Below are 24,860 nucleotides of genomic sequence, written 5' to 3' on the forward strand. Positions count from 1 at the left end.
GACCCCATTAACCTGTGCTCCTTCCTGCAAGTCGGCCTGAGCCCCTGAACTTACTTGACTGGGGAGGTTGGTATCACAAGCAAGCTTTCCTTAAGCAACTCTTGGGGGTTTTGGTATTGTTTATTGTAGAGTATTGAGTGGTGTTTCTAACCTGTGGTGTGGTAAGGTTGTGTAGTGTAGATCTGTGGACTAAGCATTGCTGGAGTAAATGTCTACCTAAGGGGAGTGTCTATGATTATAAGAGAGTGAGATAAGAAATCCACTTGACCCTTCTTGTGCAGTACTCTTAACTCCTCCTTGGGAGAAGCAGGGCTAAATTGGACCAGGAAAAGAAAGCTTCCACATGAAGGGCAGCTGGATGTGACATCAAATTCAGGGACTAGTCAAGGCATCCTTGTGTTACTGCCAAAAGGACATTAAAGAACACAATTTATGAAGACTAGTGTTAGTTTGTGTATTCTGGAGTATAACATTCTGTTGCAAAAAGCTTTAAGAAAAGATTTTGCTAGGTAGGTTCTGTAGAGGTTGTTTTGCTCAAGATTCTTTACTGCAATAACTCCTTGAAAAATTAAGTCAAATCTGTCCTTGTCGCTTGTTCTGAATAATGGATGAACTTGGGCTTTGTTTAATTCAGCTCATTCTGCAAACTTCATTTGTGTTTGGTTTAAGAAAATCAAGTAATCAGCACTACATACTACACATTCCACTCTGTCTTGCAAATAGATGCTGTGCAGATTCAGTAGGTCTGATTGCACTTGTAAAATAGGTCATAGTGTCTTGCTTTTTCCCTGTTTTGTTTAAACCAAGCAAAGGCAAACTAGAGCTCCTCTTGAAGAGCAAAGCATAATCTTAAGATGTAACCCTTGTAGAGGCCAGTTTGTTTAGCTGCAGATGTATTAAAAAACCCCTGAAATCCATCTCACAGGGAAAATTTTGGTCTTTCTACAGCTTGTGTCGTCTTGAAAAAACCTGTAGAGACCTCTGGTGGGAAGAAATGAAGGAGGAATTTTCTGTGTTAGAAAGTGAAGTTATAGAAGTGGACAGATGGTGTCCTCTTGCTTTCCCTGTTTTAATGATTCCTCTTTTGAAATTTCCCAGCCTTGCTAAGACTACTGGGTGGTTTCAATGATGGAAGAACAAACTTTGCCTTATTTTAGGGGCTTGATGAGCGTTCCACAATAAGTTGGATTGGGAGGCTGCTGTTTTGATTCAGGTAGTCTGACCTGGTAATGCTGTGAGATGGTTCAGAAGTCTGTGCTCAGGCCTTACCCGGGAGTCCTTAGCTTCTACCATGGAAGTTAAGGTGAGGTGGGGAAGAAAACCCCAAACCCTTCCTGAAATGCAAAACTTCATCTCGTAACTTCATCTTACAGTTGTCTCAGAGGGGTTTTATCTGCACTGCGTTTGATTTTCTCATTAATGTCTCTGGCTCTTGCAGTCAGTGCTGTACCTTCACTCTGCAAGAGGGCTCATTTGGCAAATGCATCAATCCATGACATCATTCCAACAGTGTCTCCGGGCCTGGTTAAAGCATCTGCAGCACTTGACTGCACTCCCTGCAGTTGTTGGCAGCTGTGAAATTTCATTGATTGTGACCAACAGGAAATTCTGAAGGAAAAAAAAGCTTAGTACAAGGCTCAGGAAAGGCCTTGGCTAATGGTAATACATGGTATAGTGTAGGTCCCAGTGCAGAAGACTGCACTGCAAAAAGTGCTTTTCAAAGTAATTATCTGTAAAATGAGGAAAAGTAAATTAATGGTGGTGCAGAACCAACCACATCTATTTTTAAGAGACCATTAGAGAGCCTTGATAGCATTTCAGCAGTCGTGTGGGAAGCTGTGTGCTGGTGGGGTGGGAGGGTTGGTTCCTAATGAAAATCTTGCCTGGTGTGCACAATGCAGAAGGGACAAAAGGTTATTAAAAAAAATTCTTATCAGAGGTACTTTGACATTAGTCCTCAAGTAATTATTTTTATCCTTCAATAGGTGCATCTGAATGCTATTGTGCTAACACTGCTGCCTCTCTTATTAATTATACTCTTTTAAGCTTGCTTCACAGGAGTAATCTAGCAGCCTGTACAAATTAATGCAGTTCAAATCAAACATAGTAAGTATAAAACAAGCTCAGCTGAAAAAAAAAAAGGAAAAAAAGGAGGGGGGAAGGCAAAACCCAACATTTAGACAATTTGATGCCAAAACAAACATTCAGGCTGTAACTGTGGGGTACATGCAAAAAAGGTATCTTTCACTTCACAGGCATTTAAAGGTTATTGAATGTTTTGAAATGTAATGATACCTTGTTATGAAAAATACTGTTACCTGTTTTCTCACCTTTCAACAAAAGGTAGTTAGTCATTGGTCTTGCATTGGCTTCAGTGGTCCTAATTAAAGTTAAGTGCATTTGCAATTCTTTCCAACAACTGATTCTAGACCCAAGCCTTTTACAGTTTTTTGTAATTGAACCCTAAGTTTGGTGGAGAAATGTCTTGGTTCATGTTATCAGCTTCTGCTAAAAGGTTTACAAAACAAGAGTTAACAGGAGACTGATACCTTTCATGTCCTGCTTTCACAAATGATGTTTGGAGAGTTCTGTAATCAAAATATTGTGCCAAATATTTCCTGGAATAATCAAACAAAGCCCCAGAAGACCTTGAATCTTGCACAACCTCCTTTTCAGTTGGTAAAATTTGCAGTGTATGAGGGTTTTTTTCAGTATGTAGAATGTTTTTATTACTTTATTTAATAATTGTGGATATGGCAAAGTCTGATTATATATATTTTTTTTTAATCAGTTGTTTCAGTGGGAGAATCAAAGATGTCAGAATCATGGCTTCCATCTGATAGAAAAGCCAGCATGGTTTTGAATTATAGGTGTTTTATACATCTGTTTTTTAGATCCCATTTTAGTTGCTTGGTATGCAGGGCATCAATGAAGCTCTTTTGCAGAGCCACAGACTGTGAAATCAGAGTCTTCCCTGCTTCTTTACTAAGTTTCACTTGTCAGTAATAAAATAAGTTTAACACTGTAAATTGCCTTTCTTCAGGAATAGTTTCTTGTGAACCACACAAAAACGAGTAAATACCAACCACAGGTTTATGGTAGGCTTTATAAAACACCATCTTTTGGATCCAAACTGGACCTTCCACTGGATCCCTGCTTTTCCCAGTGGCGGTGCCTGATGTCCCAGTGCTGATGGCTTCCTTCAGCCCCACTCCCAGGGAAGTGCTGCTGCCTTGGCAATGCTGACATGGTGGGAAATGCACAGCATCCCCCCAAGGCAATTGTGGTAGATTCCAGTACAGTATTAAATACTTCTACTGAAAGGTCAGTGGTGTGGAATTGTGTGAATTGAAGCAATTACTTAGTGTGGAGATGTAGCTGTTCGGCTAAAACCCAGTTCTTTTTCCCTGCTCCAACTCCCTTGTCTTAAGGTTAGCAGGGTGTTATTCCTTACCTTATGGATACTGGCTTTGCTGGATAAGTGACTATATGAAAGCTGGTGGGTTTAAAGAAATGATAAGTGTTGTTTGTGCAGCACAGAAAATTAATTTTTAATTTTTTTTTAATAGCTGACCATTAGTGTTTGTTCAGCTTGCACCATTGTGGATTTTGTATTTTGAATGATCTCCAAGTTTACTTTGTAAATGTATAAAAGATACTAAAAATGGTCTTCAGTCTAATTCTTTGGAGGTGATTTTATTTGCTTTAATTATTGGCTAATGAGCAGCTGAGGTTTATGGTGTTAAAGGAGAGGGGAAGTCTGAAGTAGGAAATACTACCTATTGAATTCAATGAGCAACACGCATTATGTGATTTTGGCTACTTCCTAGCACTGAGACATCACTAATAACCTTGAATGCAAATTTGCTGATTAAAAATATGAGCTGGGCTTTTTCTTCTAAAAGTGTTTTGGCATAGGAGAACAATGAACAGACTGTGGAAGAAAAGGTTGCTCTCGGTTTCGCTTGTACAACAATTCTATGAAGATATTCAGAAATTGTCGGATTTGTGACTTTCTTGAAGAAAATCCCTTAGAAAAACTGCTGTGCTTACTGTTTGGTTTCAGTAAACATGTGGTATACATAGTGGGGACACTTGTCCTTTGGGATATTTTCTTCTCTTCCCTTCTCTCCCCACTCCGTTTTGCTTAATTTTCTGTCTCCGTACTGTGATGACCTTCCTTGTTTTTTATTTTAGTGAAGTACCTCTGGATGTGGATTTCTCTCATACTTGAAGTTGAAGGAGCAAGTTATGCTCAGTACTTAATAAAATAAATGTATGATTATTAAACCAGTTGAGTTTTCATTTGAAAAGTTAGGATAGAAGTGTGGGATTTTTTGGGTGCATCTTTTAGTAATGATTTCAATGCCCCCTGTGATTTGTTTTGCTTCAAGGATTGCACCAGTGTCTCAAAACTGTGAGTAGCAATGTTTTTCCAGGCAGAGTTGCAGGTTGAGTACTTTTAAGTGGAGATGTGAACTCCATTGAAAATCATTTGTGGGTGGATTTGCAGTAGGGCTTGATAATAGAATTCAGGTCATCAGCCAGAAAACAAAGCTGGAATGGAGTCAGGAGTCTCCAGAAGAGGGATTATGGGTTTGGAAGTAGGACCAGAATTGTGGTCATCATACAATGGGAAGTGTATCATGGGAATGAAAAAAAATTCTGGAAGTTAAGTCAATATCAAAAATCACTCAAACACAACTGTAAAACTAATAAATATGTCATAGGGCTGTAACTATTAACCAAGAAATAACTCTTAATAAAGAGAAAATAATTTGTACTGGAAGTGTCCTTTATTGAGGTTTTCTTCTACATTCATTAAAAATACCAAATAAACAATTGCTTGGGAAGCCACACTGATTTTCAACACGTTTGTCCTTTGGAGTAAAAGTTGAGGAAGTGCTGATTTATCTGTCTGGTCATCTAAGGAGATTCTGAGGGGGAATACAGGACTCTATTTTCCTATTCTTTGTGTTATTCAAGTAAAAAAAGTAATCCTTTCTGTAGGAAAACCTGAAATTACCTGTTGCTGGGGTTTTTTGTGTTATTTGGTTTGGGGGTTTTTTGTTGTTGTTGGGGGTTTTTTGTTTTGTTTTTTTGGGGGGGGTTGTTGGTTTTTTGTTTGTTTTGTGGGTTTGTGTTTTGTGGGGGTTTTTTTGTGGTTGTTTTTTGTTGTTTGGTTTTTTTTTTTTGCTGCTTAGCAGTACCTTTTCAATATGTCTGCATAGAAATTCAAACTAGAATTTGCATTGATGTTTATTTTGGGTACCAGATTGTTTCCAAGGTGTCTTTATGAAGTCTGGATCCTGTGGATCCTGTTCTCTGCCCCATGGAAGAGTTTCTGCTCAGGTGTGCTGCTGGCTCTGGGAAGATGTCCACAGGCAAGGAGAGCAGGAGGACAGTGATGACATTACTGTGTGGATTGGAGGACAGCCTTTTTCTATAAATACATGTTATTTTTCTTGTTAAATGACTGATGCTGACAGTGGTTTTCAGATGAGCTATTTTTAAGACATCGTATTACCCACTAAGGATGTCATTATGTGTTGCAAGAGTTTTAATATAAACTGTTTACATATTGATCTTGTTGTAAATTAAGCTGTTTCTTCCTTATCTTCAACAGGCAGCCAGATAAACTAGTGGTGGTTTGGACAAGAAGAAGCAGAAGAAAATCCTCTAAGGTTAGTTGATTGCTTAATAAGTCCCAACTTCAGTGAGAAGCAGGGTCAGCTCTTTGAGGGACTGGGGTTTTTTTAATGTGGGGAGCAGCCATATGAATGAGAAATATTTTAATTGTTGCCTTTTCTTTTTGACGCAGTTTATCCATAAAGCTCAGAATAAGCTGCTGTTGATGTCAGGGCTAATTTATGGGAATGCAACTCCAATTTCAGCTTTGGTTGGTTGTTTAGCAGAACTGTGTCGTCATCAGTTCAATTTCAGTTATTAATTGCTAGACCTAATTAGAAAGGAGTATCTGTTTCACTACTACAAGTGTATTAAAAACAATTAAAAAAAGTAATAAAGAATCTGACATCCCTGCAATAGGCAGATAAAGTCTGAATAAGATGCTATTTCATAATTTGAAGTGCTACAAATAAAAAATAATAATAGCAGGCTTTTTCAGCCCAACAGTGTATCTTTGCATTGAATTTTTACATTTTACATCTACTTACACTGTGAGAAAGCCTGTGAATTTGTGGTTTATGACTAATAACTTGTTAGCCTGAGGAATGGGAAACTCCGAGTGAAGACTATCCAGTGTCTGGACATGCATAAGTTTATCTTGCATGGGGGCAAGAGTGCACACTGGTTTCCTCCCTTCCCAGGAGTATCTCCACCTTCAGATGACTCGGTCTTACTCATTCCCTTCCCCACACTGTTGCCTCGTATCTTGATTGGGCTTATGGCAAGTGGTCTTGTCAGAGGGGAAATTTTGGAACATCTAATAATTCTTAATCACTTCATTTAAAAAGGAGATGGTCTAAACTTTTTTGGGGGGTTATGCATGTGACACAAAATGATACTTCCAAGAACTCTGTGATGGTGGAGAGAGGGCACCCACCACAGAGAAGATATCTTGAAATAATTATTTGTTGAAGAACTTAAGTATTTAGAAAATGTGGTATAGAGTTTTCTGCCCTGCTCAGGAGAGACTTTGAGGTTCTTTTTTTAGTGGTACTCCTGTTTTCCTGACTTCTCTTTCTAATTGTCATACATATTTGTTGTATTTTGTCATTTAACTTGAGGTATAAGTTATTCTAAACTGTTTTAGATAAAGTTTGGTTACTGACTGAAAGTAACTGCACAGCCTAAATGCCTGCTCCAGTGTGTGCATCCCAAAATTCTGCTATAGTTTATGAAAACCCAAATGTGTTACCTAGTGAGTAAACAAGGCTGTGAACTTAGTCTGGCACCTTTTCCAGGGTAACTGTTCCTGTTCCATGTTCTGTACTCTTCAACAAAGCCAGTCAGACTGTTCCTCTTTCACTGAAGGATATACTGGTTTAAGTTCCCTTGAATTTCTGGCATGGTGTGTATCTAGGCAGTAACTGCTGATGTGTGGTGTCTGATGTGGCTTACCCTGTGATAACTTTTCTCTTTTAGTTTCATTTAATTTCTGTAGAACAGAGAGAAAAGATACATTAAGCAGTTAAGTGCAATGCTTACCCAAGCATTGTAACCCTGAAAAGCTTGGTGAAAAACAAGGTATTTGTCCATGAATGACTGGGATTCAGAATATGTTCAGAAGCAGAAGCCCTAACAAAAGTCCATCAGGGCTTTGTGAAATGATGGGTTTCTGCCTGTTGTTTTATAGGATCCAATGGCAGCATTTCCCTGAGGTGAGAGGATTTTCTGACATTAGCTCAGCTTTTTGGGCTTGAAGTTTTTTCAGCTGGGCTGTGAAATTCCAGGGCATGTCCTCTCTTTTGGTCACCAGGCAGTAGAAGCAACTCTTGGATAAACTGGCAGATTTATCTGAGACTCAGAAAAGTCTTTGGCTAACTAATTAATTCATGTTTAGTAAGATCCCACAAAGATACTTTGAAAAAGGCTGAGTGGCCCTGAAACCTGGGCAGAGATAGTTAATTCTAAGCTTAGGTAGTTGGTGTGATTTGAGCTGTTTGGGTCAAAAACTGTAAATCAATAAATGTTCTTGATCTCTTAGTCATCCTGCCAGTAAAATACTTTATTCAATATAGTTGTTTCATATAATTGCTTTATTGGAAGCAAGTCAAATGAATATTTCCTCTTATTTTATTTTTGATGGACACTGGGTTCAGTGAGTACAAAGCATTAATAATTGTCTATGTTTTTCAGCTTCTTTGAGAAGGAAGAAGAGAGGGATGAGGTCTTAACTTGCTGAAAATATGTTGTAAAGGCTTCTTTGGAGGTTATGATTTCTGAACTTTTCAGATCGTTAGGGATTATAAGGGGTATCCTTAACAGATAGTTCACAAACTCACAGAATGGTTGAGGTTGGAAGAGACTGCTGGAGGACATCTGGTCCAACACCTCTGCTTAGTAGTGTCAGCCAGAGTGAGTTGCTCAGGACTGTGTCTGGACAGCTTTTGAGTATCTCCAAGGTGGGAGACTCCACAGCCTCTCAGGGCAACCTGTGCTGGTGCCTGGTCACGCTCATGGTGGAAAAAATGTTCCTTGATGTTCAGAGGGAACATCCTGTTTCACTTTGTGCCCATTGCCTCTTGTCAATGGTGCTACTGGGCGCCACTGAGAAAATCCTAAATCAGTTATCTGTGCACCCTCCCTTCAGGTATTTATACATATTGATAAGGTCCCCCTTCTCCTGAGCTTTCTCTTATCCAGACCAGTCCCAGCTCTTTGTTTTTCCTCCTGAGGGATCATCAGTCCTTTAAACATTTTCATGGCCCGTTGGGTGCTTTCCAGTAGCTCTGTGTCTCTTTTGTACTGGGAAAGTACAAGAGATATATTAACTGAAAATGAGGTGTGGCTTGGGAGATTGTGCTGTGGACACATACTGGGACTGGCCTGCTCTAACTGGTATAATAAGATATCACTGAGCTGAAAGCTGAGTTTGTGATGTCCTTTGAAGCCCTTATTTTTGTAGGTTTCTATGATTTTTGATGTGCCTCCTGGCCCACATACTTTCTTTCCAAGTAAGCTACAGTGGTCCCTTTATTAGAATAAATAATAGGAGACATCATGTGCAGGAGTCTGAATATTTTACTTTTTACTGTGAGAAACAGAATAGGAGCTGTACATGTGTTAAATTACAGTGAGTTTCAAAGTGTTGCAAACGAAAAGCGAATAATCATTTAGGAAGAGCATTGAAATAGCAGACTGATGGATGGATGGATCCAGGACCATAAATATATCCAGCACTTACTGACCTTAATGCAGATTTAAGTTACTTACAGTTCTATTTTGGGATCTGCTCTCCATAGGCAAGTCTGATTTCGAATTTCATGAGGCAATTTCAAGACACCATGGCTCTGTGTGGTTGGGCATATTCATTGTGTGTGCCAGGAGTTGACAAAAAACGGTGATTTGCAGTTTTGCTATACTTGGCAGAATTTCTGTGCAATCCAAAAACCAAAATGAACTTTCAGCTTGGGGAGGGAGGAAGTTCACCTGTCTGCTGATGCAAATGTTGTCTGTTTTCAAAATCAGGTAGACTCTTTAAAATTTATTTAGCTGGTATGTTGGCCACCAGGTTTTCAGGCCCTGGGCTTTTGGACTTGCTTTTGTTTGGTTTGTTTTGGGTTTTTTTGTTTGTTTGGTTGGTTGGATTTTTGTTGGTTTTTTTTTTTTCTTTGTGGTTTTTTGGTTTTGTTTTTTTTTTAGTGATAGAAGAATGTCTTTGTTCTATTGTAGAACAAGGGAAAAACGTGTTGTAAATATGTTTACCTTCACTGAGATGCTTTCGAATTTCCAGGCTTTGAACTAAGAAATTTCAATTTGAAAATAGATCTTGCCATGATGTCAAGGAGGTACTTTCTACTATTCCTGTGAACATACACAGGCTTATAGTTGAATTATGCACCTCTGAAGAATCAAATTTGCACTTGCTTCTGAGAGCCTGACAGAATTATTCTTCAAAGATTCTTTTTGTATCAAAGTGAAAAAAGGTGTTTTGCCTGTTATTTCAGCAATTCTGCTGCAGGTTTATCAAAAACTGTTTAAGCACAAAGGAGAAGGAACAACGTTGGGAGGAGGGAAAGAACCTGAACAGTAAAAAGTAAGAGCCAAGAGAAGCAGAGGGGCAGGGTGTAGAAAGGATCCCTTGTGGGACACAACAGTAGCCTACCCAGCCTCTTTTCAAGGCTATACCATCAATAAAGCACTTGGATCACCTGTTTTGCTGTCCTTGGCAATCTCTCTGGCTGCTTCATTGCCTGGTGCCAGCTCTGCCTGTCACTGCCAGGTTCTTCACTGACTGGAGTTCCAAAGACATGTTGTGACTCTGACATGCTGGTGACTGTCTGGGACCAGCACAGTTCCATAATGTGGCTTCTCAGTTTTTTAGTAAAGTAATAAAATCATATTTTGTTGCAAATGTAAGTGGTCAGAATCAGGATGAGTCCTTCTAATGGTTGGTGGATGCATTTTAGGCATATGATACAGTCTTTAATAGGGCAGTTGGAAATGGTTTTCCTACCACATTGCTGCCTTGTTGAGCAGACAGTGGTTAGGGAGAACGTAAGGACTGAGCGCTGAGCAAAACTGCTTTGTCCATAAAGAAGTTGGAGGGTGTTACAAAAGGTATAGAATATGAATATAGAATATAGAAAAGACTGCCTCACTGTTCTGTGGTTAAATGCTGCCTTAGGGAGTTCAGTTTTGTCCCATCCTCATGTACAAAGCTCCTGGTTGAGGCTAGATAGAGTATTAAAACTAGATTTGATGTATCTTTCCATTTTTTTTGTGTACCAGACATAGGGGCTGACTTGCAGTGATGTAGAGCAGCCATCTTTGCAGTTGAAGTGAAAAAAGTCTGCTCTGGAAGACAAAACAAAAGGTTGTTTCGTGCTTAATCCCTCTAAAGTGAGGGTATTGCTGATTTAAGCAGACCTTGCTAAATTAAGGGAAACTGGTTATTCTTTCCCTGCTTGTAAATTTGGGGCCGTAATACCCTTCTTTTTTCCAGGGGTCCCATAAAGTTGACTTGCGGTGACATTCTGAGGTGCAGTGGTGGCAGTTCCCAGAAAATGATGAGAGAAAAAACTTAGCATTCACAGTTATTTGTTTGTTTGTTTGTCTGGGTTTTGATGGTTTTTTTGTTTGGTTGGTTGGGTTTTTTTGATAAGAAGCCCTCTAGATAATGTCAGAGACTGCTTGATGAGAAGAAGGGCAAGAAGCTCATTATCTGAGCATCATCTATTGCGGACGGTGAATGAGGCAAGATTTGGTGAGAGTAACAGCATGAATATTTAAGGAATGTGTCATCAATGTGTACGTGTGAAATTAAGCTTCTTAAACAGCTAGCCCAGTGCTAGAGATTCTGTGGTGAAAATGAGTTTTTTTGCTCATTTTCCAAGCTTACAGTCTTTCTGCAGCTTTTTAGCCGTAATGCATATGCACACAGATGCACAATTCCAATTGTAACATGTGTGCATGCTGATGAATTGAAGACATTCATGGGAAGACCTGTGGGAATCTGCTGGGTTCCTTTTCTGCTCTAAAGGGGCACTGACAGCAATGGGTTGATCAAAGGCTGCCTGGAGTTTCCAAGGCTTTGAACTTTCCTCTTTGGCACGTGCTGGGTTTTTTGGACTGCATCCCGGGGCAGGAATGTTGTTCTGATGCCCAGCCTCTTTAACTGGTGGGCCAAGCACAGTGGTTTCAAGATGATCATGGGGATGCAAACTGTAGTCTGGAGTATGGTCTTTAATTTGTCTCCCTTTGTGATACTGAATTGTGGTACAGAAGAAAAGGAAGAAGCCATTCACAAACTGCCCGTTTAGGTTTCCTCTGGTGTGGGGGAATTAGCAGCTTTTCCCAGTCCATTCTTTTTCCAGTTAGGTCCACTAGCAGCCAGGTCATACTGAGCTCTAGCTGTCCCTGGATGGCTTTGGTGGGACTCATTACACAGAGCAAATTGGAGCAATCCTCAGCCTTCAAAAGCCACACTGGAGGCACCAGATGAAGGATCTGGCTGCTTAATGTCAGCTCTTCCTCTTGAGTTATTTTTTTTTTCTTTTCCTGTCTAAGTGTTCTGCCTGGATAACACTGAAGAAGAGGGATTATCCTTACAAGCTGAGCTGCCCTAAGCACTGTTGGAGCCAGTCGAGCTCCTGCTTACTTCTTGTGCCCTGAGCGGCCTGTCACACAGACAAGTAGCAGAGCTGGTCTGATCACAGCCAGCTGGCAAAAAATTTATCAGGAAAAGAAAATCAACTGTTTACTGGCTCACAATAAAGCCACTCTTGGGGCTGCAGGTGAGGAATAATGGTAGGTCTGTTTCTGGTGGCTTGTGCTTTTAAAAACCAATATTGACAGCCTTGCTATAAGAATGTATTTTTGATTCATAAATATAAACCGTTTCATAATTTTCATCAGGCTCAAAATATTATTGTCAGCTCCAGGATCTTACGGTAAAGTAACATGCAATTGTCCTGTACAACAGAGGCAGGATGAGGCAAGGTGGTACTGAAGAAGGCAGAAAGCAGATGAAGCATCTGGCAGGGCAGGCTCTTGAAGTAGTGTAATACCAAGTCTGTCTTTTCTCCTCTGCTTGAACTGGGCAGTTGTGATGTTCACATCACAGATGGTGGATTGCAGAGTTGGCTGTCTGGATTGTAACTGTTGTTGTTTCGAAGAGAAAACAAGAATCTCCAAACTGGATAGCCTGAAGTGCCCCTGTGAGTCTGTAGGCTCACCTCCACAGCCTTTCTGTAAGAGACTTCCTCCTCTGCCAGTTATCACTTTTGTGCCAGAGCAACACCGTAGGTTGGACTATGTCATTCACAGCCCTACTCTATTTATAGGGTACTTCAGCAGCCCCTCCTGTAGCTCCTGTTTCCTGATTTAAAAGAGCTTTCATGCTATATTGTCTCCTCTCATTTTCTACAGGCAGTCAAAAGGGAAGAGTTGGCTTTTGCCTTGAAATGCAACAGAGCACTTCTGCTTCTATTTCCAGACCACGTCTCTCATCCCTCAGATCTTGGAGACAAGTCAGGGAAGGGGAGGGCCATGGGAGAGGCACCCGCTGCTGGCAGTCACTTCTGCTTAGCTGCTCTTGCCTTGACTTCCAAGGCAATGGGAGATGGCTGGTGAAGACTAATAGCAAATGAGGAAAAAGTGGGCCTGGAAGGCACAACCCAAGGGGAAATGGAGTTAGAGATGAGGATTAGAGTGGAAACGTACTGTGCAGGTGCAGCACCATTCCTTGGCTGAGCCCTGACAGCAATTCCCTGTCACCTGCAGAGGTGGCCTGATCCAGCTCATGTATAAAAGTCAAAGCTTATAATTTGGGAGTTGAAAAGGTTTTTTGATAGAGGTCAGATGTAACTTCAAGAAACTGCAGCATAGAGGTGCCTGACAGTAGAAATGTTGCATTAGAATAGCAGTCTGCATCTTAATTTCAAATTGCCCTCCTCTGTCTTTCTCCCCCTTTGCTTTTCCCTTTCACTTTCTCCTTCCCAACAACCCAGACATTGTTTTGATGTTATCTTTTTCTATCATGCTGTTTGTGTGATACAGTGTTTATTTTTCAAAGCCAGAGGAGGACTTAATAACATTCATGATCACAGAACAGCTTTGCTTTAAAAGCTCATTAGCTGGGGCTTGTCTCCTGGTTGTTGCTTTCCGTGACAGAAAAACACATATATCCGTTTGTGTTTATTGTGTCTCACTGACTTTCCTGGTGGGAGGAAATGCTGATAAAGGGCTTGAAGTGAAGCGTTGACTGCACCAGTGAATGCTCATTTTCTAGCTGGGTTTTTTTTTTTAATAGATGGAACAAGGGATCCTCAGCTGAGCGGGCTGGCAGTGCCTGGACCTTGGACAGCAAAAGTTTGACATAATTGTCAGTATTGGCCAAAACCAGCAGGAGAGCACAGGTTTCAGACAGACCGTGAGCTCCTGTTAGTTTTGTGAAAATTGGTATCTGGAAAGAGGATGGACCGCTCCTATGGAGGAGGAGTTGATTTATCTTACAAGACGCTACCCAAGGACAGGGTAGCTGGCAGACGAGCGTGTGCCTGGCACTGCCTTGTGTCTGCTGAACGTCATCGGGCAAGCTGAGAGCGATGCAGGGGGCTGAGGGTTCTGTGGGAGCTGGAGCTCCAGGGGCTGTGGTGGGGATGGCAACTGCTGCAGTGTGTTTTGCTGCTCACAAAATATCTTTTTCATATAAAATATGCTTGTGGAGTAAAGCTATGGACAATGTTGTTTGTTCAGTTATTCAGAAATTCATCCAGGCCTGCTTTGGAATCATGAGATTAGGCTTCAGATGACAGTAAATAGATTGGACATTCTTTCCTGATAAAACTTTCACAACTCTCTAATAATACACCTGCTCTGTAACTGTTACTTGTGCAATAACATCCTTCCCTTATTTGTCTTATGGCATCATGAAATAGATTTAAGTTGAGCTTGGAAAAAGGCATACATATTCCAAAACAGAAATGCTCACACATGATGTGTTTTGGGACTAGCCATACTGATACTCAAAGGTAGACAAGTTCTCAGTCTATTTAACTGTTGGGTTTTTTATGTTTTCTAGGTGTAGGTACTGCAGCATATTAATTCTTAAAAACTTAATTGTTTTAGTAGCATTATAAGTCATTGTTTTCACTTTTCTGAAATAAAACTTCTGTTTAGGTGTAAATGTGATTGAGTCTTCAGTATGTGCTGTACACAAAAAAAAGCTCAGCTTGCTACAGAAGTTCTGACCTTACAGCTTTAACTTTTGCAAGACTCTGAGTATGCTGACCTGTTCTATGTAATAAAAATGCAGAGCTTAGGATCTTGTGAGGAACAGTTTTAGTACAGTGGAGGGGAAAAAAAAAGCCTGCTAGTGGTCTGAATTTCCTTACTGTCATTCTTAATCATGTCCTTTGTAGTGTTCAGTAGAGTCATACATATAAGAATATGACCTTTTTGGAGTCAGTGATGTATTACTTCTACCTACATGCCTGGGGTCCTGTGGGAGTTGAGTCAGCATTTTTATAACGGCTTTAAGACAAGTGTTTCTTTTCTTCCTTTAGGCTCACAGCTGGCAGCCTGGAATCAAGAACCCATACCGTGGGGTGGTGGTATGGCCTGTACCTGAAAATGTTGAAATTACTGTGACTCTCTTCAAGGTATGTTTGGGTTTTTTTTAAAAGCATAATCTTTACAATTCCATATATAAACAACTATAAACAACATATGAAGAATTCTGTCTGGAAATGTCAGATTGTAATCACAAGGTCTAATCTTGCAGGGTTTAAGTCGTTAACTGCAAAACCTTATGTCCTCAGTTTAAATCCAGGAGGGAGGGATGGTCTGTTCCCTGCCAGAGCTTACTTTTGTAGTTTAGTTAACACGCTGAAAATACCCATTGAGCTGATTATGGCGAGTCATTGGCACAGAATTCAGTACATGTGTAACTGTGCACGTAGTACATGTGTAAGGACTTGGCATGGGTTATAGTCTGGTTGGTTTTCTTTAGATACTGCAAGCCAGAAACTGTCATAGCAGTAATATCTAGACTTCCTTGTTCAGTTGCAGTGCACACTATTGGCTAAGAATCAGAATCCAGCTCTTAATTTCCCATTATTTAGTATGCCACATAAACATCACAGCACTTATGTGATTGCAATTGTAAAAGTGGATGTGGAGTACTTGCGTAGTACAGATAATTATAAGATTTTACAGGGAATTTTTTTTTTTTTGGAACTGCATTTTTTCTGTTAAAAAAGAAGGCTGTGTCTGTGGCTGTGAAGCAGGAGGAGGAAGTGATGCTAGAATTTATTTCCCAAATATCATTGGGCAAGGCCTGTCTGCATAAAGATAAACAATGCAGCTTTGCACGTTTGACAGGGTAGGAGGCTACCAGGAAGCTGAAGATTTCTGGGATTTTTATTCCATTAGTTCTTTCTTGTTCTTAATTCTGGTGCCTCCATCTACACTCTAACTGTTCTTATTTATAGCTGCTCCCTTTACAGCTTAGGGCAACAGTAAGTTACTTCTTTCTAATTAGTAATATTTGTATTTCTTTGTCTTGAGGACTTCTCTGAGTAGCTGCTTGGATGTGGCTTCTGATTAGCCTTAGAATGGGAATTTATTACTTGGTTCATTAAACCTGAAAGAGGGGAGGTGTCTTTTTTGTTTTCCCTCCTGTCTTTGGAATTAGCCGTGAACACAAACTTCTTAGGATGACAGTGATGCCAACTATCATAAATTTGTTTCTCTTCTTAGCAAACACACAGTCCTCAACTGAGATTCGAGAGTTCACTACCAAAAATTGTTTGCTGCGAGGACCTCTAATTGGATTAAGAAACTTAACAGCATTATGTGAGAAGGCTACATGTCTGTATAATCTGAACATAATTATGCAACACAGTAAATGCTGCTGGATATTTTCAACATTTAAAGCGAAGCAGAAATGTACACAATTCTGGATTGTGATTGCGGTAAAATGTGAAGAATGAGAAAGTTTCTGTTGGGTCTCTGTGATACTGTGGCTTTGGAGTTAAAGTATCTTCCAGCCTTCTCCTGCCATCCCACCTTTTTATTTATGCTTGCACTGCTTCAGAGTTGTGTTGTGTAGAATAGCACAACAACTTTGTTAGTTGTGTAACTGAGATCGAGGGCCAGGACCATCTAGTGAGGGGACAGAAGGGCCTCTGGAGCCAGTGTCAGGTATTACTACAAGCTTAATGTTACCCAGCACTGATTCTGCAGGCACATCTGTTCACTGGACTTCCTCCTCTCCCGGCAAAACGAGCCTGCCTGTCACAAGAATTGTTCTGGGAGGAGAGGTGGGAGCGTGAATAACTCCAGCAGCTGAGAACAGTACCCACTGATCTCCAGGGGAATTTATAATCAGAATATTGAGATCATAGAACCATCATACTGTCAGGCAGTTCTTAATGTAAAACCTGCTCTAATTGATCCTCTGGCTCTTCCAACAAGAGTGCCTATATGTGGCCAAGCACACTTTTTTCTCTGTAAGGGTGTGCAAGTGTGGCACAGAGCAGTCATTTGAACAGGCTGTGTGATGCACCAGGAGCACCGTACCTGTGTGAGACCAGCAGCCTGCTGGAGTGAATGAGCTGTGAGGGGTAGGGGATTGCAGGCAGAAGACGGTATTAGCCCAGTATAGGCTGTGCCCAGTCACCTGATGCCTTTGTTGGCTCAGTGCTAGAGTGGCACTTCAGCTGTAGTGCAGGACATGTCCTAACACCCACATAGCTGGCATATCTGTAGCTGGTACATTCTGGGCAAAGACAGTCAAAAAGAACTAGCTGTTTTTCACACAGCTGATGCATTGTCTGGTCAGCACTGGAGCAGCGGGAAGTATGTAATAGCACACTGCAGCAGCCTTTTTGGGGAGCTGACTTGAAAGTCGAGTATTTATACTGTTCCTTCATCTAGAAGGAGGGAGACAAAAAGACTGAAAATATTAAAGCTCAGAAAAAGAGACTGCCCATCTTGCTGTTCTGTAAAAGTCCTCTTTGGAGCCACCGCCCTGCGAAGGTGAGTGGCTGTGGAAGGTTTGGCACTTGGCAGTATGTACACTTTAGCCTGGCCATGCTGTTTAACAAGCAGTAGTTGTTCTCTTTCACTACCACCCGAAAAGCAAAGGGAAGCTGCTGACTCCTTGTCCCCCCTGGCAGAGCTCACCGATGGGAGCTGGCTGCCCTGACAGAGCTGTGTAGCAATCACTGATAACGAACGAGTGCAGTGGTGCTGTTGGAAATGGAAGTGCAGGAGAGGGAAAGAGTGGGCTCCAGATAGACAGCTGTGTGTTGTGGGAAATTATTCACACAGTAGTGGCAGTGCATTCGTAAGTGGCTGTTGAAATGTGTTGCTGGTAGGATTAGGAGATAAGTCAAGGTTTCAAGTGCTGATGAGAATGTTAAGAGTATCCTCTCCAGTGGACACTTGAGAGCTGCCTAACAAAGTGTCTGTGATCAGTCAGCAGATGAGATGTTCTGCATTGTCTGCACATCCCTGTTTTGGGTGTTAACTTGTTTCCAAGCAAAGTACTAAAGAGACTACAACCTTCCTTTAGAAACCTTTAATTTCAAATAAATATAAGCTTTTTGTTTTGTTTCAATTAATTCTGCGCTGCTGGTAAAATTTCATAATGCTCCAGAGTCATGTGGGGAAAAGCATCATATGGATATATTGATTCAGCTTCCCTTGACCAGCTTTAGCTCCTGCCCGTGCAGCCGCTGAAGTGCTAATTGCATAAAAAGTTCCATCTGTTCTGGAAGTTTAACTTCTTCCTTTACTATGCTCCACACTGGTGGTTGTTTATGCCTTGGGTTTTTCAACCAAACTGGGGAGAAACAAACATCATGAAACAATAAGTCTATTGTGCATTTAAAATCCACGATTTGTAGTGTTTTCATGGAAAGATTCACAAATGCCAGAAAAGCCATAGCTGAATTCCCATTTTTTGTTGTTGCCATGGTTGCGCTCCAGAATTTTATTTTTTTAGAGTCCCTGCATTAGCAAATTTTAACTGCCACATATGAAAACTTGTATACTTTTCTGTGGGTTTTATATACAAATACAGATCTTTATGAACTGAGAGAGATTTTAAATGAGAAATTTTCACTGCCAAGCAAGCCCAGTGCTTTTAGCAAAGCTAAATGAACATCAGTTGTACTGTGAGGATTTAAATTGCAACATCATTATTTCCTAGCTTAAAAGCAAAGTGAACTTTCCAAGCAAAAATGTTTATTCTTCTGGAGTAAGCATGGACTTTGCTTTATTGGATTACAAAAACCACTTGTTTTGTTGGTAATGTACATGGTTTATCACACCAATGTACAATTGCAACAACAGGGACAATTATCAGCTCTTAATTCCAGAGTTTGAAAAAGACATTTTTAAAGGCTTAGCTTTCTATGCACATAAAAAAATATTTAGGAGTAAAATAAAAATTAAATAGATGATCAGAGTATCCTTGTGTTGTTGAAAATATTCCTGTCCCCGCATATACTCAGAATAAATCCCTCTCATTCTTCTTGAAAGCCCAAGTCAATCATGCTTTGATTATAAAGTAGTAACTAGCCATGCACTGGCAGGAACACTGCAGCAAAGCCAATACATTGTCTTAGGGAAGGGGAAAAAAACCCTTAAACCAACCCAAAACCTCTTCATGAAGCCATTTCTTGTAAGCAAAGAGCAAATTCAGGTTCAGAGCATACTTATTTCAGTTTAGGAGAGACCAGTGGCTGGACTGAACACTATGGAGAATACTCTGTGTGAGGGAAAAACAGTTCCATAGACAAGGTGTTGTGTGCCAGATATAAAAATCATAAGTCCAAGGAAATGAGCACATTTGCACATAAAAAAATTAAATGTTTAAAGATGTAAAGGATTATGCTCCCACTAATTTTACTAATTGTAAAAAAAATAAATAAAAAAAAAAGGACATTCAGTCTTTCTTGCCTTTCTAGCCCAGAGGCTTTCCAGGAAAGTGTGAGCTTGGTGTGGTGATGCACAGGGATGTTTCTGCTGGTCTGCTCAGAGCTCCCTGCTTTCTGGCAGCTCCAATTAAAGCTGATCACAGTTGTATGTGATTTTCTAGACTAATCAGACCTCTGTAATCAGCACTGAATGGGAGAAGAATTGGGTCAAATTTTGAGTCTTCTGCAGCTTCAAACAGCCAAGTACAAAAGCTGGGGACAGATGCTGGAGTACTTGGAGCATCTGCTGCAGGCCCCTGGTAGAGGAAGATCACAAACCCTGTCATCGTCTGATCTGATTCAGTATGACAGTCCTTAAGTAGCTATTCCCCAAGAAGAAAGACTGAAGATTAAGGCTGGTATGAAGTGATCTAATTGAAGGACAAGCTTCAAAATCCAGGAACGTTTAGGGAGGAGGCATGGGGAAAGAAGGGAGGAAGGGACTAACAGTCTGAAGATCTTCCCTACCCACTCTGGCTGCTGATTAGGAAAAGGACCAGTCCCTTCTCTTCTGATATGTCCTTCATTCCTATTGCAAGAGATACAAAAATAACTCTGAATATTATCTAAATTATTAGAGAAAGTTTACCTTTCTTCAGTCTTCTGAAACCACGTTATACATTGCAGAAAGGATCTAATCCTTGACAAAGCTCCTTGTGGAAGGGGTTGATGGTGGACAGAGAACAGAAAAATGTTACTGACATGTTCTTTGTTGCTCTCCCCATGCCCAAGTCCAGAAGAGTTTTTGGGTAGTTGGCATGGTGAATGAGCAGAGTGGTGCCACAGAAAGAAGCTAAGGGGTGGGATTGCAGAGAAAAGCTTGTAGGACTGACCTTGTTGAGGGGCAGCATGTCTCTTTAGAAGTATTTAACACAGTTATTGGGAAAATGTGAGATGGGCTGAATTTTGCTGGTAGAATAAAACAAGTCTCTACTGAGAGCTGGAGAAATGGTCATCTGAGAGTCTCACAATGGGAGATGTGTAAGGTGACGTCCTGTCTGTTGCACATTTCTCTACTGTTTGCTTCTCATCTGAGTGTTACTTTTGAACACAAAGATCATCTTACCAGAAAAAAAAAAAAGAAGAAAAGATGGTAGGGAAAAAAGACTCTAAAACTAAGTTGAAGATATGAAGATACTGAAAAGGAGCATCATACTGAAACACGAATGCAGATGGAAAGAGGAACATGAAAATGGGACCCATGTCTTGGTATTAAAAATGATTGATTCTTTTTTATGTATTAAAATGAGGAGGAACGACAAGCTGTTCAGTCCATTTGCCCAAATACAGTTTTCAGCTCAAGTCAAAACCATAATGAATGTTGGAAGAATGTAGTTCTGCATCTGTGGTATATTGGTAAAGAAAATAAGCATTATCAAAAAAAAGTTCTCTTGTCAACTCACTTCACACTACAGCAAGATATGAGGAAGTTTGTTCCTTGATCTTTTTAGGTAATTTTCATTAGCATTTGCTTTCAGTAAGGAGGATGGGAATAAGATCTGTTTATAACTCTTGTCTTAAGGTGTTTCCAGCTTGTATCTGCTTGCAGGTGAGGTGAGGTTTTGTGTGCCATGTTACCAAAGAATGCTTTCATACAGCGAGCATTTGAAAGGCTGCTATAACCATTACTCCTGGAGTTATTCTTCTTTGGAATGGCTTTTTTTTTTCCTAAGTGTAGTCAGCTGTACAGTCCTCAAATAATAGTTTGCTACATTTGTCAGATGAGTTTTCTATGGGAAATGAATGGAGAGCATGGGTTAGCCAGTGAGGTAAGTATGTGGTGTAGTGGCTTTTTTACTGGTATTTACTCTCTTCAAATCCAAAATAAGATAAAAGATTAGCTAGATTTGTAGAAACATCACTTGTTGTGGGGCCCAAAGTGTGAAATGTTGTTTGCAATAGAAACTGTGATATTTCTATAATCATACAAGCATCTGTTAACATGACCATGTACTAAATTTGTAAGCTAGCTGGAAATAGGACTCTGTGTGGTGCTCCCTGGGCTTCTGATAAAAACATTTTAGTGGAAGAGTGAAGCCACTTATGTGTTGCAAGGAAATGCTGAAGCTTATGTGTATAAACTTATTCAGGGTTTTCTGTTTCTGGAGGCATTTTAAAACTAACAAGAAATTTGGCTTTAACAAAAAAATGATCTGCATTTGTCTTTAAATCCGAAATACCTTACACATATGCAAAGTATCCATATCTTAGCATATTTCATGCTCTCTGAACATTTGGTAAGGCTTGAGAAGTCCTTGAAGCTTTTAGGAGGAGTTTGGTGGTAATTTACTTGCATTTATTTTCCAAGACTGTTCACAACTTGCTTTCAATTGCATGCTAAAATGTTGAACATCAAGAAGTCTTTGCATTTGACAGTATTACTTTCCTCTGTCAGATGATCAGAACAGCAGAGCACCTGGTTCTGTAGCCTTCAGAGGTGTGAGTCAGTTTTATTGCCATTGACAGAAGAGTTTTGTTTTTCCTTATACATTATTTCCTTGCATGAAGGTTTTGTTTGTTATATGGGATAAAATATTGGGTCCTGACTTTGGGAGCAGTTTTAGGTCAGCCTGCAAGCTTGTCCTAATAGCTTTTGGGGGAGTTAGGAAAAAAAGATTGAGCGGGATGAAATATTTAAGAGTTTAGTCACTTATTACAGAGCAGCTTATTAAAACATAAAGTGGTTAATGATCCCATTAAATCTCATTATGTCATTTCATGCTGTATCAAAGGAAGCAATTAAACAAAAAGGTAATTGCCCCAGGTTACCTCTTGAAAATTTTAAGTATTTAATGGCTGGATTACAGAAAGTTACATCTTTAGAATTTATACAGTATACAGCAAACCCGCAGGTATTGTGTACTTTATTTACATAATGCAGAATTCCACAAACTTGATTAACGTGATGGATGTATAATTACATAATCTGATATTTACAAGACATAATTTGGAACACGGAGATATCTCAGTATCATTTTAAAAAAAAACTTCTTAAAAGATTTATTTTTATAGAAAAATAAATCATCCGTTTTGACATAAGTTTCTAGCAACATCCTGTATCATTTCATTGAAACTACATCCCATTGTGGGAGTGTTGCATTTTAAAATGTGCATTGTGTGTGACAGCTGTAGCTGTAGCTGTTAAATACACAGCTGATGATGTTGCCAGTGGTGTGATAAGGTGTTGGATTCCCTCAGGGAGCATGCTAGTGCCCAGCAGGACTCCTCCTGTCACGAGAACCAGTGTTTTACAGAGCAGGGAACCTGCTTGGCTGGGTTTTGTAGGAAGGATGTGCTGCAGGAGATAGGATGATATCCTCCTAGAAATGTTATTGTAGTTTATTCAAAAGAAGAGGTTTATTTAAGGGCACACTTCCCATGTTTTTTGTGTGCTGGAAAAAGAAAAAAAAGTTCTTTTTGCTTGTTGTTTTAACTACAAGCTCATTACTTACAAATTATGTATTTGATGAGAACTAGTTAAAAGATCCATTTGTAGTGCTGTGGTACCTCTACCCACTGAGTGTCTGACTTCAAAGCAAAACTAAAGTGAAATGAGGATTAAAGCAAAGTCTAGAAGATTGAATGTGAGGCTTGTAGCATTCTGGAAAGGAAGGAAACATGGTACTAATGGATATAAAGTAGAAGCACAATATATTGATGCATTTTGTTAATTTACAGCAGCAAGATGGAATTGGTGCAGTGCTTGGTGTAGTGTCATGACCAGTTGCCAAATAATAGCAATAAAACTCTGCGGGTGCTGAGGGGTCTCATATATGATGATGGCAAATGTGATGATGTGGAAGTGACATTTATCTACAAGTGTCAATAGTGTGCAGGCTGCAGGGGCAAAGGAGTAATCAAGTGTTTTCTTGTAACTAGAAATAATAGGATAGAATTGAGGTATGGCAAAATTAGGTTTCATGTCAAAAGAAAGGCTCAAGCCACATTCCCTTTGTGTGAGAAGCTGTTTTGCAAGTCGAGTAGAAGTTATTTTGTTACAGTTGTTCAGAACTAGGATTGGATGATAAATTAATATTTTAATTTTTTTAAAAAAGTATTTTGTTTGAAGTAGGATCCTTGATAGAGGCAGGAAGGGGATGACTTCATGTCTCCATCGTTTTCTTATTTTCAGACAACAATACAGAAACACTCCAGCAGACTGAAAGCTCATTAAATTGAAAACAAATGCCAAATATATGAACTTCATTGTTATTTTTCTTCCTGTTGGTGAAAATGTTTTCTGATGCTCACGTGTGGTGCGCTAGAAATGTTGTGAGGATAGGCGTTTAAGAAATCTGCAGTGAAAGGAGGTACCTGTGACCCTGGATCTCTGCTTGTGCTGATGGAGTCTGACCATAAGGAGCTTGGGGTGATTCCTACTGAAGGTGTGCGTCTTCTCACCCCACGTGGGACAAGTGGCTTTCTCCACTGTTATCAGCAAGATATAGATTTGTTGTATTTATTTGGGAGGTGGATATTAAAAATTAAAGGGAGATTTATCTTTTTTTTTTTCCTTCCACTGGAGGAAAGGAAATAGAATTACAGGCCTTTATCAGCATCAACCTCATGTTTGTATCCGTAAGAGCCTCTGTTAAATCCTCACTGTCAGTTTTACCCCAACTTGCTCATCATATTATTGATATCCATTAAAGCCCGCATCCCAGCTAAAATATTTCCCTCTGTCATCTTCTGTGGGTAGAAATATTTCTGAGTATATGAAAATCTTGGCTGTGTTGCAATTTCTTGCATCCTGGATTATTTTTAGACTCAAGTTCTCTGGTTTGCTTTTCTAGGATCCCCACGCTGAAGAGTTTGAAGACAAAGAATGGATGTTTGTCATAGAGAATGTAAGTTGGAATGTTGTTATGGGTTTTTTATACATATAAGACTTAATCTTTTAAAAATATTAAAAGGTCTTCAAATGCTGAAAAAGGCTTTAGTAAAATTTGAGCTGCTGAACAATAAAGCCTTGCTCTGTAGTAATGAAGGCTTATTAAAATACCTATTGTTACGTTACAATTAAAACACGGGAGAGGGGGAGTAGTATACTGCATGCTTAAATTCCTTCCCTGTAAGCATCAGCCTGCCTTGCATTAATTTGCCATGAGCAATGGAGTAAACAAATTCGAGCTGGGCTATGACTCACTGTTTTGTGGGTTATGACACATAATTTTTGTATGAGTAGGAGAGTGAACAAGTCAGAGCTGGGTTATGACATCTCTACATCCCCAGTGGGAGTGCACTCTTCCTCGGTTTGAGTGCCTCTCTTTAGTGGAGAGCACAGGTTCATTGCATGCATTTTATAGGTGAATGGGTTGAGGCAGGGTGGAAGGGTGGGACTAGCCCTGGTCACGTAGTGACAAGCATGAGTCATGATGATCCCAGTCCCGCCCGCGGCGTGGGGAAGCCGGCTTGTGCACTGAGTGAAAACCCAAAAACTGGCTCCTATGAATCTCTGACTTCTCCAAGTAGGGAGCCCCCAGAACTTCAGGGAGAGCTGAGCTCCTGAGGGCTGTGCAAACAACACACTTTGCCAAACAGCAGTGCTTAACATTGCATAGAGCAAGTCCTTCATGAAGTACTTTTTTCCTTTCCCTTCTCTGTGTTGGGCAGCAGCTTCCGCTCTGGGGCTGCCTCGGCTGAGAAAAGGGGAAGCTGCTATATGTGGAGTTTTCTTGAAATGGAAACTTCTTTTTGGAATACATTTTAAAGGATTGTGGTATCAAGATAGAGTGTTTATTGCTC

General features: G+C 40.1%; 1 protein-coding gene across 18 annotated transcripts in view; it reads left to right on the forward strand.

Moving 5' to 3' along the window:
- The window catches only part of EHBP1 (EH domain binding protein 1), a 212,143-nt gene that overhangs the window by 24,358 nt on the left and 162,925 nt on the right, over window positions 1–24,860 (forward strand). For all 18 annotated transcript variants that reach the window (XM_027694880.1, XM_027694879.1, XM_027694897.1 and 15 more), the window contains exons 3-5: window positions 5,627–5,684; window positions 14,694–14,789; window positions 23,909–23,962. In XM_027694880.1, coding sequence (XP_027550681.1) covers window positions 5,627–5,684; window positions 14,694–14,789; window positions 23,909–23,962 — 208 coding nt within the window. The remainder of the gene's footprint in view (window positions 1–5,626; window positions 5,685–14,693; window positions 14,790–23,908; window positions 23,963–24,860) is intronic.

This window comes from Neopelma chrysocephalum, unplaced genomic scaffold, assembly GCF_003984885.1.
Source record: "Neopelma chrysocephalum unplaced genomic scaffold, ASM398488v2 Primary Assembly neopelma1_99, whole genome shotgun sequence".
Taxonomy (NCBI): domain Eukaryota; kingdom Metazoa; phylum Chordata; class Aves; order Passeriformes; family Pipridae; genus Neopelma; species Neopelma chrysocephalum.